Source organism: Charadrius vociferus, unplaced genomic scaffold, assembly GCF_000708025.1.
Source record: "Charadrius vociferus isolate BGI_N301 unplaced genomic scaffold, ASM70802v2 scaffold2430, whole genome shotgun sequence".
NCBI lineage: Eukaryota > Metazoa > Chordata > Aves > Charadriiformes > Charadriidae > Charadrius > Charadrius vociferus.
In genome coordinates, this window is record NW_009646332.1 from 83,495 (window position 1) to 96,813 (window position 13,319).

General features: G+C 43.2%; 2 protein-coding genes across 2 annotated transcripts in view; both read left to right on the top strand.

Annotated features, from left to right (window-relative positions):
• The window catches only part of ORMDL3 (ORMDL sphingolipid biosynthesis regulator 3), a 2,246-nt gene extending 1,178 nt beyond the window's left edge, over positions 1 to 1,068 (top strand). The window contains exons 2-3 of the mRNA XM_009885342.1: positions 643 to 794; positions 933 to 1,068. Of these exons, the coding sequence (XP_009883644.1) occupies positions 643 to 794; positions 933 to 1,068 (288 nt within the window). The remainder of the gene's footprint in view (positions 1 to 642; positions 795 to 932) is intronic.
• Positions 1,069 to 7,635: 6,567 nt separating this feature from the next.
• GSDMA (gasdermin A) lies at positions 7,636 to 12,565 on the top strand. The gene is made up of 9 exons (XM_009885457.1): positions 7,636 to 7,846; positions 8,010 to 8,220; positions 8,771 to 8,936; positions 9,037 to 9,130; positions 9,966 to 10,007; positions 10,280 to 10,434; positions 10,862 to 11,009; positions 11,646 to 11,719; positions 12,335 to 12,565. The coding sequence occupies exons 1-9, from the start codon at positions 7,636 to 7,638 to the stop codon at positions 12,563 to 12,565; spliced, it is 1,332 nt and encodes a 443-aa protein (XP_009883759.1).
• The last annotated feature ends 754 nt before the right edge of the window (positions 12,566 to 13,319 follow it).

Genomic DNA, 13,319 nt, shown 5'->3' on the forward strand with positions numbered 1-13,319 from the left:
GGGGGGGAATGCAACACAGACCCCCCAACTGGAGCTGCTGGAGCTCAGTGCCCAAGCTGCGTGCTTTTCATGCAGCTCCTTCCCCTTCTCCTGCAGCTTAAACAATTAGGTCCTGGGAACAGAAAGGAGTTGAAAAGCCAGCAATGGCTCTACTTAAGAGGCATGTGATGTAACCAGACACTTGCCGTTTATCTGGGACTTGTGTTCCCCTTCAAGAGGTTAACTCGTAATCAGAGTGGTAACAGACCCTCACTGCCCACAGCTCTACCTGCACTTTTTTTAGAAAGCGCTTAGCGTTGCTGTTGCACGGTAGAGCGAGTCCGTGCTAATCTCCTGATCCCAGCGATCCCCCTGCTGTAATCTTGCAACCACCTTCTTGGCTTACGTCCAGGAGCTGAATGAGAGGCCAAGGCTGAGCTAGCCCCAGCTAGCGGCCTTCCTCCCCAACTCTTGCTGCTTCGTTAGCCGCTGTGAGTTGGACGCGTTTTCCAGCAGCGACGATGCATCCCTCTAGCGGAACAGCACGCCGGTGCAAGCTCCCACAACAGTGCTGTTCACCCTGAAGTTGAACATTTCTGGTGGCGTGGCGAGGGGCGTAGAGAACGCTCTGCGTGCTTCACGCTGCCTTTCTGTTTGCCACAGAGCATGTACATCTTCCTACACACGGTGAAGGGAACTCCTTTTGAGACTCCGGACCAGGGGAAGGCTCGGCTGCTCACGCACTGGGAGCAGATGGACTACGGCGTGCAGTTCACGGCATCGCGCAAGTTTCTGACCATCATGCCCATTGTGCTGTGAGTACTTCGGGGCAGCTGAGCTGTCTCACGTGCCTGTACTGATCACCGCTTCTGCCGCACATGCTGTCCTGGGAAACAAAAACACGAAGCGCTGTAATTCAGTTTCCCCTCTCTCTCTGTTCCCCTCCTTTCCAGGTATTTTCTAACCAGCTTTTACACAAAGTATGACCGGATACACTTCATAATCAACACCATCTCCCTTATGAGCGTCCTGATCCCCAAACTGCCTCAGTTTCACGGAGTTCGGATCTTTGGGATCAACAAGTACTGAACCGCGTGGCTGGAGCGAATGGAAGAGGAGCAGGGGAGAGGGGGAAGTTCCTTCTCTCTACTCTTGCTTCTTCACCCCACGCACACTGGGATATAATTTCACAGCGGCTGTTTAAATGCAGTATCCAATAGACATATACCGCATGCTGGATCCTCATGCCCAATAAGTCTAAACAAGCTCCAGAGTAGAGTTTAGCGCAGAGCAGGATGCATGATGCTGGATTTCTTTTATTCCAGTGTCATAAATAGATGCAGATACACTGAGACTTCAAGGTACAACGAGGATGGATTCTGGGGAGACTGTCATCTGTCCCAGACATTGAACGAAGAGAACAGGGATGAGGGGAAAAGCTTTTAGTGCTGGTACTATTGCTGTGGTAAATGCACTTTAAAATATATTTCCCTTTCTGAAGCTAGGTGCTTTAAGCGATATGTGGGGGAAATTCAAAGGGATACAGCCAGACTTTCCCAATACTTGATTGTTTCGGGGTTCGAGTTCCATTTTTGGGCGGGGGAGTGGGAGGGGGAAGAGAATGACAGATTTTTATTTTGCAATCTTTTACGCCACTGAGAAAGGAAGTTCTTTTACTAAAAACAGTACAGGAAGGAATGACCTGCAATTTGACAAAGCTTTCAGTTTTCTACGGTACCATTCGTGTGGTTCAGGAAAAGGTCAATAGATCCTAAATCATACTTGTTATTTTCAGCTTGTACCAGAACCTGCCTGGATAACTCTGCTCCCCGCCCCAAACTGCTCATTTTTAAGTGTGGTGAGGGCTCAGGCAGTACAGCTTTGGATTAAGGGCTGGGGTGCAGGTCACTTTAACGACGGACAACAAATGCCGCTGAGCTACTTGGCACACAGAGACTGCAGGAGCATGGGAGAAGCTGAAGACTGACTGGTATAGGCCAAAGGAGAGACGGATAGCTGCTTCCTATAATGAGTTAGTGACTATAATTGGAATTTTTCTTCTCAGTCCAGCTCCTTGGTCTCTCAAGTCTGTGTAGACTGAGATTTGCCAGTGGACTTCACTCAGTTTCCAAGCAAGTGTTTGATTTCTGGCTTACCTGGAAGCCTGTGGCTCAGCTCCACGCACAAGCACTGCGGCAGCATCCCTTGAGCCCTCAGGGGGGCCCTGGCAAGGGTGAGGGGGCCGCAGGAGAGCAATATTAACGAGCAGCACCAGCAGCAGACTGAACTGACCAACAGAAGGATGCGACGGGTCACTGATGATAACAGATTATTTAGTACAGAAACAAAATTGAGCCTTTTTCCCATCAAGTTACCACCTAGGTAAAGCAGGTTTGCAGGTTTAGATTTCCTGGCTGAGATCTCTCTCTAGTGTTCAAAGCAATCGGTTTTTCTTTTGGGTTGTGTGCCGGATGAAATGTGTTTTTCCTCATGCTTCCCCTGTAAACTCATGAAAGCCTGTATTTTTGTTGTCTTAGTGCTTACATTGTCTCACACTTTTGACAATGGTATAAACTTTTTAAATATGTTATTTTTGTTCCTGCGTTAGCCAATTCTAGTTTTAGAAGTCATAGTGGATATTGTCGAGTTCTGTTTGATGATCTGAGCATAGGACATGGGTAAGGGAACTTCAGGTTTGCATAGAAGATCTAGTACTACTCTCTGCGTAATTTTAGGCAAGTGGCTTTACTTCTCTATCTCAGACTTACTATCAGACTGCTGCAGAGAAAGGAAAAACATTTAGTGCACCTCAGAGGGCTGCTGGAATGCATAGAGAATCATTCCCTAATATGTTTGAAATGTGGAAATATTTTAAGTGAAATGGAAGTTTTGAAGAAGGTAGAAGGAGGAAAGAGCCTGGCTTGATACCCGAGCGCTGTTCTCCAGCAAGGGGGTTTGACAGATGTGCAATTTACTTGATGAGGGGGTTAAACCTTTTAACCAACATGACATAAGGACCGCTGCTTTAGTTAAGGTACTATATGCCCTAAAGCTAATATACTCTTTAAGCTACTAGACAATGACTTTGAGAAAAAAAAGAATATTGTTTTCAAAATAGAGATATTTCATCAATCAGCTAAGTAGCTTTGAAATGACTAAGAAACCAGCAGTGTTAATGCCCGGTATGCTTACGGAAAGACCACTGCCCTCAGAGCTGCAGGGGCTGCAGCTAAGGCTATATCCCTAATGCAGCCTGTATGTTGCTTAACAGCTCTGAATGTCTGCCCGCAGACACAGCTTACATGCCAATGGTAAATCTCCAGAGGAAAGAAAACTATTTATTTATTTTGGTAGAATACAAGGGCAAAAACATCAGCTTTCTTGCAACAGAAACAGTCCCTATATGCTTAAAAACATTACTCCTACACAGACAGACATATACTGATTATTTCTAAGTATATGCACATAACACAAAGTCAAAGCAGTTTTGATATTTTTAGCTTAAGTATAAATGGAAGGTAGGGTCAGCTTTTCTCGATGAAGTACAGCACTTCAGAGTTTCCTTGAAGGCCTTGGCATTACAACAGCTGAGGGTTCAAACATGTTATTTGTGCTGTTAACGGACACTATGGACATCTGATTCTGTTTTGTTAAATTAAAGATCAACTGTAAAACAGAATGGGGTTATAAACTTCTTTAAAAGGCAGTTTTTAAAGCCTAAAGTCTAAAACTTCTCATTAGGCAAAGCCTTAGTTATAATACTAAGCTTTTCTGATTTACCTCGTTCACACAAATGATTAAAATAGCCATTACACAGATATGTTACATGGCAAAGGACATCCTTTACAACACAGGGATAGCATTTTTGCCAAGAAATAACTGAAGTTAACTTGGACTCATACAGTTAATCCAGCCAAGGGAAATATAAATGAAAACTGGAGAATTATGGAAAGAAGTGAGAGAGCTGAAGAAAGATTCCATGTTAATGATGTGGTGTGTTAAGTATCTACGTAAGATTAATAATTACTTGAACAATTATACATCTGAGACTATCTTCCTTAAGATCCCATCTTAAGGGCAGGTATCAGAATTACTCAAAACAGAAAAGAAACCATAAGTTAATTGTAATTAAACCACAGTTGCTACTTAAGAGATGTACCTGAGGTACTTTTAAGTGAGAGGGCTTTGGGTACTGCTGGCCGAGCCTCCCTCATACGCCAGTTGTGTGGCTCCATCCCATTGGTATCACAGGAGTGAGCGGTACCTGACTGAATTTTGGGCTGACCATCTCCACTGCAGTGGTGTGGAAGCAATGGACACAGTTCTAGGTCTCCTGGAACCCTGTACTAAAACCACTTTTGGTTTATTTGCCTTTGTTAAATTCACATAGAAGTGAGTTCAGCACTCGCAGGCTAATCTTGCGCACACGCAAGTTAAAGAGCATAGTCAAAACACTATCATGGGATAACTAATTCCTGAGAAAAGCGAGACCTGCCCAGCATGGGCAGGACGAGGGATTTTCAGACATGTCCTTGCAGTTAACATAGCAGCGATCCAAGGATGAAGCCTACCTTTGGCACAGAGAACCAGAATGTGAGTGCAAAGACTGTCCAATCGTTCTTTTGGGCTGTAGAATTTTCTCCAAGTACCCGTCTGAAGGAGATAATTGATCATTATTGATTTTAAATGGGATTTTAATCACAACACACTCTACAGATTTTCCTCTCAAACTTACACTGGCTTCCTGTGACTAGGGCAAATATCAGCTGGAGAGTTAAAGGTGGGCTCCACCCTGTCACCGAGAAACAATTACTGGAGAAGTAGGTACTTAAAATGCTTTTCTCTTTTCTTCTGCAATGAATAAGGAGAAAAGATTTAGAAAACCACCACTTGAACCATTTACAGGCACTGGCAGAAGCCATCCCTTTGCCCCACCTTGTCGTGGGCAAAGCCGCTGTCAAGACCCGGTGTGTATTCACACCATGTGGCAGTCACTGCACCAGGCAAGTCACAACACAATCAAGTACTATCAGCCGGATGCTTCCGAGTTCAGGATCCTGCCTTATGGTTTGTTTAACATAGCTAAAAGGACATCATACAGCCCAACCCTTCGCAGGAAAAAGCCCTTTAAAAAAAAAGCCTGAGAGCTAGGGGTATTTAATTCCCAGTACTTTGTCTTTAATCATCGTTTAATTTTTTTGTTTGTTTGTTTTAATAGAAGCATGGTACTGGCCCTTGAAAAGGGGACAGCAGCTGGTTGCCAGTGTTAACATACTAATATTTCTTAGTGTGACTCACATTGCTTTATCATTACCTATAATATCTTTTAAGCATGCAAGTGTTTGTGTATATGTATCCTCCTTGGATCAGTTTAAGTGAGCTAAATTAGTTGGGGTTTTTTTAATGGAACATTCTGACATTGTACATAGTTTTAGGGTTTTTTTCCAGTAGCCCTTCTTTTTGCTGTGTATACAGAAGTCTCATGTAGAGAACTTTCTAAAATAAAGTGTGAATATTTTTATTACTCCTTTGTACAGTATTCTAAAAGAAACTAATAAAGTAAGTATTAATGTAAAAACTTGTGTTTGATTCCTTGAATTTTTACATGAACAGGTTTTGCTTTAAACAAGCATGGCAAATGAATACTATGCAGCAATTCCAAGCCCACCAAGTGATAGATTGCGGTAAAGCAAAGAGCTTGCAGCCCACTACATGGATTCCTTCACAGGACACCGCACTGGCGAGTTCACACAAACCTCCTGCTACTAACAACGAGCCATAAATCGTGGAAATGTGTGTGCACCACTGGTCAATAAAAGTGCCTCCAGAAACATAATACTGTCCTAATAATACACACCTAATTAGTTAGCTGTCTCATGGGTTCAGTGAAGTCTTCCTAAACCAGAATACACTGCTCTTCATCCTAACAGATCAGAAGTTTAAATGAAAACCAGAATCACGCTAGAAATGAAATCTTACACGAATTATACATCTGTAGAACAAGTTATCCACAGCCACTGTAACAGATCACAAGTCGACTTGTTAGTGCAGACTCAGGCCAATGACTTAAAGTTTTCAGAGGAAGAATTATGCAAGCAACAGGCTTTAAAGTTTTCAGAGGAAGAATTATGCAAGCAACAGGCTTTATGTGCCCTAATTTAGCAGGTACTTCCTTATCTCAGAACGGAAAGGTGGAGAGAGAACAATAACCCAGCCCTGCTGCTTTATAGGAGCCTTATGACTTCAGAGGCAAAGCAGACTGCTCTGCACGTTTCCCGACGAGAGAGGAGAAGCCATTCACTCCACAAACAGGCAAGTACATTTTTAAGAGCTTTTGGTAAGGAAGAGGGGTGGAGCAAACTGTTAAAAAGTGTTCTTGTTTAGTTTTTATCTCTTTTTGAGGTCTCCTAAGGGAATGAGTCCTGTAGGTACTACTAAAATGATCCCACATTGAGCACTTAAGACCATTTCCCCTCCTCAGTTCCATCGCACACAACACACCATCCTTTGGGATGTGACAGTCTTTCTACTTTCTGGAAGAATTCAGCTAAGTCAGACTCATTCTTCAGACCCCTGCAGGACATGAGGGAGAGGGAAATATCCCCCCACCCACTCATCTGAACTGTAAACGGGGATCAATGTCTTTTCTCTTACAAGACTGGATAAAGTAGGGTGCAGAAGAGGGGAAAGACATGCACGCTATTCAATAAGCACAGGGTTTTTTCATCTGTAAGACAAAGTCCTTCTTCATGTTTGAAGTATACCAACGGAAGCAAGCAGATAAACTCTGGAGTAAAACCAAGCTGCAACAGGAAACCAACAACAACTTTGTTTCTGCCTGTCAAACACCCCTCTCCTCTGCGGGGAACACAGGCAGAGCACCACCAGCGCGTACCCAAGTAGCTGTGCTGGGATAATATTTTTATATTTTGGGGGAGATTTGCAGTAGAACAAGCTCTCCTACTTCCTCCCTCAATGCAGTAATCGCCTCTCAGCACTTTCACTTCCTTGCAGCAAGACTTCAACAAAACCATTTTTCTAATGCTCTGTTTTGAAACAACACTAAACTCTTCCTGTCTGCCAGGCAACAAGATGCACAGGGAAAACACAGAAGCCGTAAAAAACAGCAAGAAATCACTCAAGCTTTTTTCTTTTTAAATTTACTTCAGGGCAACGCATTAATTAAAGATTAAAGCGTTTAGGACCGTGATAGGTACTACATTAAGAAGCAATGTCTAGTTTAATAATGAAAACTATTATGGTAAGTACTGGTATATGCATCAAAATATCTTAATTGAAAGAACAGTCACAGACTCTGGTGCTGAAGATCAGCACCCTCACAACTTTCTCAGTCCGCTCCACGACTCATCAGCAGAGAGGGATGAGTCTAATCAAGCCTCATTAGCAAACCACAGCTCGTACTCCCACCTCTCCAAATGCTTCCCTATACACAATCCTGTGAAAGCGGTAACCCTCCATAGGGCTATGTGGGGGTTTGGGGGTTATTATCGATTTTGAAAAGTTCTTACTAACTATAATTAACAGATATTTTGTTACAACCTTCTGCTTGTATTTAAAGTCATTTTGCTTAACTTGTCTTGCCTCTTTTCCCAAGGCACTTTGCTTTCGTTCAAAAATTCATCCAGCCGCAGCAGAATGTTTCAAAGAGTCACCCAATCCATAGTAAATCAAGTGGATTCAGGAGACCTGGTCCCAGTCCGCAGCATCTTAGACAATCAACATTTCAGACCACTCTGCTTAGTGACAGAACAAAGGAGATTCGTGTTCTTCGGATCTCGCCGCTACATGCAGACATTCTACAGATTTGACGAAGTGCTGCTGCCTGCAGGAGACGATAAAAGCACAGGTAAAGCCCACATTGATCAATCTTAAGTTCACAATTTCCACAGACAAAACGTTGGGATCATTTGTGGCTGAACTCTACCACATCCTATCTTTCTTGTGTTCATAGCAGTTATAATACTGAGTCTGTGTAATCACACTTAAACTAATGCATCGAATTATTTCAGAGTCCCTCTTTCCGAAAGGAGGCCATCAAGATTCAATGCAATTTTCAGTCAAAAAGCATGTCAGTGACAATGTTGATGGGAGTGCAAGCGCTTGCGTTGAGCCTGCAAGCGCAGAGGTGAAAGGAGCTGCCTCCTTGTCCAAAGAGTGGTCCGTCAAGCTGCAGCACAACCACATATCAGTACCAGAACTTGAGGCACTAATACCAGAAAGGTAAGGCAGACAGAAAGGGAGAACGCGCCCTCCAGTCATCCTCCTCTACCCCATGCCAGGTCACGCAATGGTTTTTCAACCAAGATTAAGACCCGAGAGTATCCGTTCTCCCAAATTATGAATACTTGTGGAAGACAGGAAAGAGAGGCAATAAAGATTCCGTAACAGCTTTGTAATGCTTATAGATTTCTTTGTAATTCAGAAAGTAGGAACACCTCAACACGGAGGCAAGACATCTTTTCTCAAAGTTTGTACCTGGAAAGGAGCATACAGATCAGGACAGATCACTTGTATGACCTGCCAAGCCATGGTCTTGCTGCCCCAGTCCCTCTCAGACATAGAAGGGGAACGCGTTGAGGACAGCAAAAATTGCAGCCCATTTTCTGCCATTTTTCCCCCCAGAAGCCCATGACATTGCAACATTTACATGTACTCACGTAACATGAGCAAGGAGGCAAGCATAAGGTTTCTGGCTCTGAGTTGACTACCATATTTTTGTCATAACTCTCAGAAAATCAGCTAGGATATTGCAATGTTTTTTCTCTTTTAGAAAAATAAATATGGATCACCCCTTCATTAAACAACTACAGAAAAAACCCCAACGTTTATACATAGTTCGTGAAACAATAGAAACCTTAGAAGACACCATCTACGAGGAATCCACAGAGGGAGGGGGGAGCCTCAAGATCCAGGCTTACGCCACGTTATGTGCAAAGGTTTGATTTCTCTTCAGGCTCATGACTCGGTCCTTCCCAAACATCTCCACACCATCCACGCCTAGTAACAGATTTTTTTTTTTTCCCCCCCATTGACCAGGGCACCAGAAAGAACAAACAAAGCATAACTATACCCAAGGGCTGCACCCTGGCATTCAAGGTAATCCCGCTGACCATTACAGATGGATCATGGTGTAAGTAACTTTCAGAAACTACCAATTTCTGCATTCAGGAAACAACGCAGGAGAGGGAAAACATTTTCTGAAGTATCATTCAGCCTCGCGGGCACCCTTAGCTCATTTGCAAGGACGTGAACACACGCACTACGAGTGACAGAAATCGCCTGGGAAAGGGCCATACATAGCGCGTAAGTTATAAGAAAGAGATGGGAAAGAGATGCAGTTTTGGGGGGGCGGTTGATAAGGAAATGAAAGAGGGATACCGAGAGTCCCAGCTCTAAGGCTTGGGAACTGCAGAGCTCCTGTTGAAAAATAGCACAGAGGGCAGAGGTCTGTTTTCTTTTCCTTTCCTATTCAGAAGAAAAAAGCCAGGGAGAAAAAAAGGGTGGCTTACCCTTCAGTGGGAAGACTGGTGTAAAAGACACTTATGCTGGATAGGTAGAGAAAGAGAAGATTGAGATCCACAAAACCTGCTGCAGAATTTTAGAGACCGCATTTGGTTTGCTTCCCCTACGCTCTGCACTTCCACGCCTGCATGGATCTTGTTGAGTATAAGCTGTCATTTTAATTTACTTGTATTTTAACACGCTTACTGGCTGATACAGACCCTAACATAAGGCACCTGACAGCAGGGAATGAGGTCTAGGAATAACAAGTTTTAAATGAACGGGCAGAAGACAGATGCACTGGAGAAGAGCGCCAACACCAGTCTCACCTACAACTAGCACATGAGATTTCAGACCTGGGATACCAGTATCTTCAGTCTTAAAAACAACACTGGTAAAAAAAAATACCTATCGAGCTTTAAGTATTCTTCTAAATTGGTAATGCTCTTTTTATCATGTTGCAGTTCTTGGCCACTTCACATCTAGAGCAATGTTCGAATCTGATGGTAAGCAATGTATTTTACTGCTTTGACTTGCACTGCTTTTATCTTGTTGGGCTAAGGTGGAACCTCTCAGGATAAACACAAACCTCCAAAAGCAATGTGTTTTCTGTAGAGCCTATTACTCGAGACATGAAAACTGTCCAACTGAAAACTCTATATTGCTTTTGAAAATATTCATAGAAATATTTCAAATTCTAAATGTAGGGGTGCCAAGGAACGTCTAGTAGGATTGCCTAGTTTAGGAGTGACACATTTGGACTCTTTCTGGCTTTCAGGTTTGTCAGAAGGAAGATTAGGACAACTGAAGGTAGAATTTAAAGCGAATTGTCAAATTCTCTCCAAGTTGTCTCCTGATATGTCCATCATACTTTTAAAAGCCATCAAAGCTGTGATGAGAGACAGGAACCTCTTTCAAGAACTGGCCCAGAAAGTAAGTAAAGTTCTTCTTACTGAGAGGATTTATAAATACAGAGATATCCATTATCACACCTCTTGCCCCAGAAGTCATCTCTCCTGTGCCACAACTATCAATCCAAAAATCTTTTATTCAGCACATCTGTCTGGTCTCCATCACAATACAGAGAAAGAAGGTGCTCAGGACAGAGTCAACTGCTGAAATATGTCCTGAATATAGCCTAGCAGATTTATCTGCAGGTATCAAACCATTTAAATTTCATATTCTGTCTTTAACTGGAGCTGGTGTGAATGCTAAAGCCTCAAATCCAGCCTCATAAATAACTTAGGGAAAGGAGACAGATACTCCATGACTGCTCATGTGCTTCTGCAGTTAGGAGTGGAAGAGATTATCAGCAGCCTCTTCTCTTAAATCCTGACATTTCTTTTTTTTACCCCCCTAGATGGAAGCAGTTCTTGATGAAACTGATAGCTGTGAGCTGAAGACAGAAAGCCCAGACTTAAAAGACCTGTTGAACACCTTACGGTATTCAAAACAGCTTCTTCGTCAGATGGCACGAGCAATTGCCTACACTCTCGATGTGTTAGATGGTAAGGCTTTCTGGCCATTTTCACAGAGAAATCCAGTAGTGCCAGAATACATGAAGAGCATTTCTACCAACAAGACTAACAGAATATAGAAAATTTACAGAGAGACTTGCAGAGGATTTATGTAAAATAATTTCTTAGATTGTGGGAATGAAGGTGGTTTATCCTGAGAGCACAGCACTGTCTATAGCAGCTGCTGTTCAGCGACGGCTGGAGAGTGGCAGAGCAGCGGCTGCCAGGAGCGTTACACCAAACTACCACAGGGCCCACAAGGGGATCCCTGAAAAGAGGGCTTGAGATCAGAACTGAAAGGTAGGTGAAGACAGCAAGACCATCTTACAGAAATAGCAGTGCAAATTCCAGGGTTCTTTTCCCAAGGCTGCCACAAAATATGGTTTGAACTTCCCCTCAGCCCCCTTGGTCTCTACACTCAATGTCACCAACATCTGTACCCAGAGTAACAGCGGTATTTGTCTCACAGGGAGGCTGCACTAATCATTTAGTTTAAAACATCTGAAGAACTTTTGACCAAACTGGCATTCCCTGCAAGACAGTTGACGGTCACCCTTCACATCTCACCAGTTGTCTCTGAAACACTGGGTTGGTTTTTTTTGGTACAAACCTGTTTTAATTCTGCAGAGCTAATGGAAGACCAGCTGCTGCTGTTGCTAGAGTCCTTGGAAGAGAAGATCATGCACCAACAGCTTATGCTGGTGAGAGAACACACATCACATTTGGCTCAAAATGAAGGGGGAAGGGGGATGTTATTTTACATAATGCAACATAGTAGTAGTATCACAACTTAAGATAATAGCAGGAAGAAGGGAAAGAATAATTGCTTCAAACTTGTCAGGGATCAAAATACTCACTTTGAGAAAAATCCCCCCAAGAGATGAAGACCTAAGATTTCTAACAACTATTTTGCTGATAATAAACATTAAATTGGACACAGGTGGCTACCATTTTTCTTGAAATGGTAATCAGCATTTTCTGGCTTTTTTGGCTCCAGATTTCAAAAAAGAACACAAGAACACACTACAGTTTTTATTTCTTGGACATAATGAATTCACAAGAAACTGGGAACTGAATACATGAGCATGATAATCTTTCAGGGTGAAAAGTACGAATTCACAAGAAACTGGGAACTGAATACATGAGCATGATAATCTTTCAGGGTGAAAGGTACCATAGATAGGTGTGGATTATTTAGTGCACCTGTAAGATGGTAAAGCACCTCCCAAGTCAAAGAAATTGTTTACTTACTTAACAACCTCTGCAGATAAAGGCATTAGTATACTGATTTTGCTTTTTTTGTTGTTGTTGCAAAGGTTACGAGTATCCTGGAACACGACATAGAACAAAAGAAAGGGAATTTCAGGGTGGATGCCAGGTTGCTCTCCTTCTCACAAGAGAAGCAACAAGAATTGACCATCGCAATGGTTGAAATGAGTGGAGTGACATTCCAGAAAGACGGATCTTTTGTCTGTACGGAAAATGCCTTCTCGGCCGTAGCAGCCCTGTGCGTGTCTCTGCATATTCTCAGTCTTCTGAGTAACTAGACTACGTTACATGTGTCCTCCCATCAGGAATGACTTGACAGGGCTGTTACTACAAGCCCATTTCTCTCTGCAAACTTTACACCTACATCTGTGAGGCATTCCTTATTAATGCTTAATGCTGATTTGAAATGATTACAAAAAGCAGGCTTAAGGCAAGAGAGTTCCTTATGGAAGCCAGATACCAAAATTGATTTTTCTTTCCCCCATACGAATGCAGAGCGCCAACTGAAAAATCCAGCAGCTCAAATAATCACAAGGCTGTCAGCTGCACTTTATGTGATCCTGCTTTTCCTAAAAAATGCTAGCACACAGCCGCTCATGCAATCAATAAGGCACAAAGGAATCAATCAGCAATAATTCGCTTACCCTGGTCGCACTGGTGATTCACGTGTGACCCAGTAAGCTGCTAAGCGTTAGAAAGCTGCGGGATGTCACACACCCGATAGAACAGCCCCTCCCCATACACGACCACACCCCACCAGCAAGGAACAAACCACAACACCGCAGAACAATGATACCAATGCTTTGATGACTGCTTTATAAATAAAAATAATCATTTCACAATGAATAACTGGCTGTTCTTAAAGGCAATTTTTAAATCTGCATCTATTTTCGGTGACTCAGCGGTGCTGCCTGCCTGGCGGCCCGGCTCCCCTCAGGCTCCCAGAGGAAGGGGTGCCCTCAGTCCGGGGCAGTGCTGCTTACCTGGGCGGTCACCGACGGCTCTGGGGGCACCACCAGCACCAGCGGCCTG

Bases quoted from the DNA above. Each gene is read 5' to 3' on its own strand.
- GSDMA (XM_009885457.1), top strand. From the start codon at position 7,636: ATGTTTCAAAGAGTCACCCAATCCATAGTAAATCAAGTGGATTCAGGA. The intron at 8,221-8,770 runs GTAAGGCAGACA...TTTCTCTTTTAG, and splicing joins GAGGCACTAATACCAGAAAG to AAAAATAAATATGGATCACC. The intron at 11,010-11,645 runs GTAAGGCTTTCT...TTAATTCTGCAG, and splicing joins CACTCTCGATGTGTTAGATG to AGCTAATGGAAGACCAGCTG.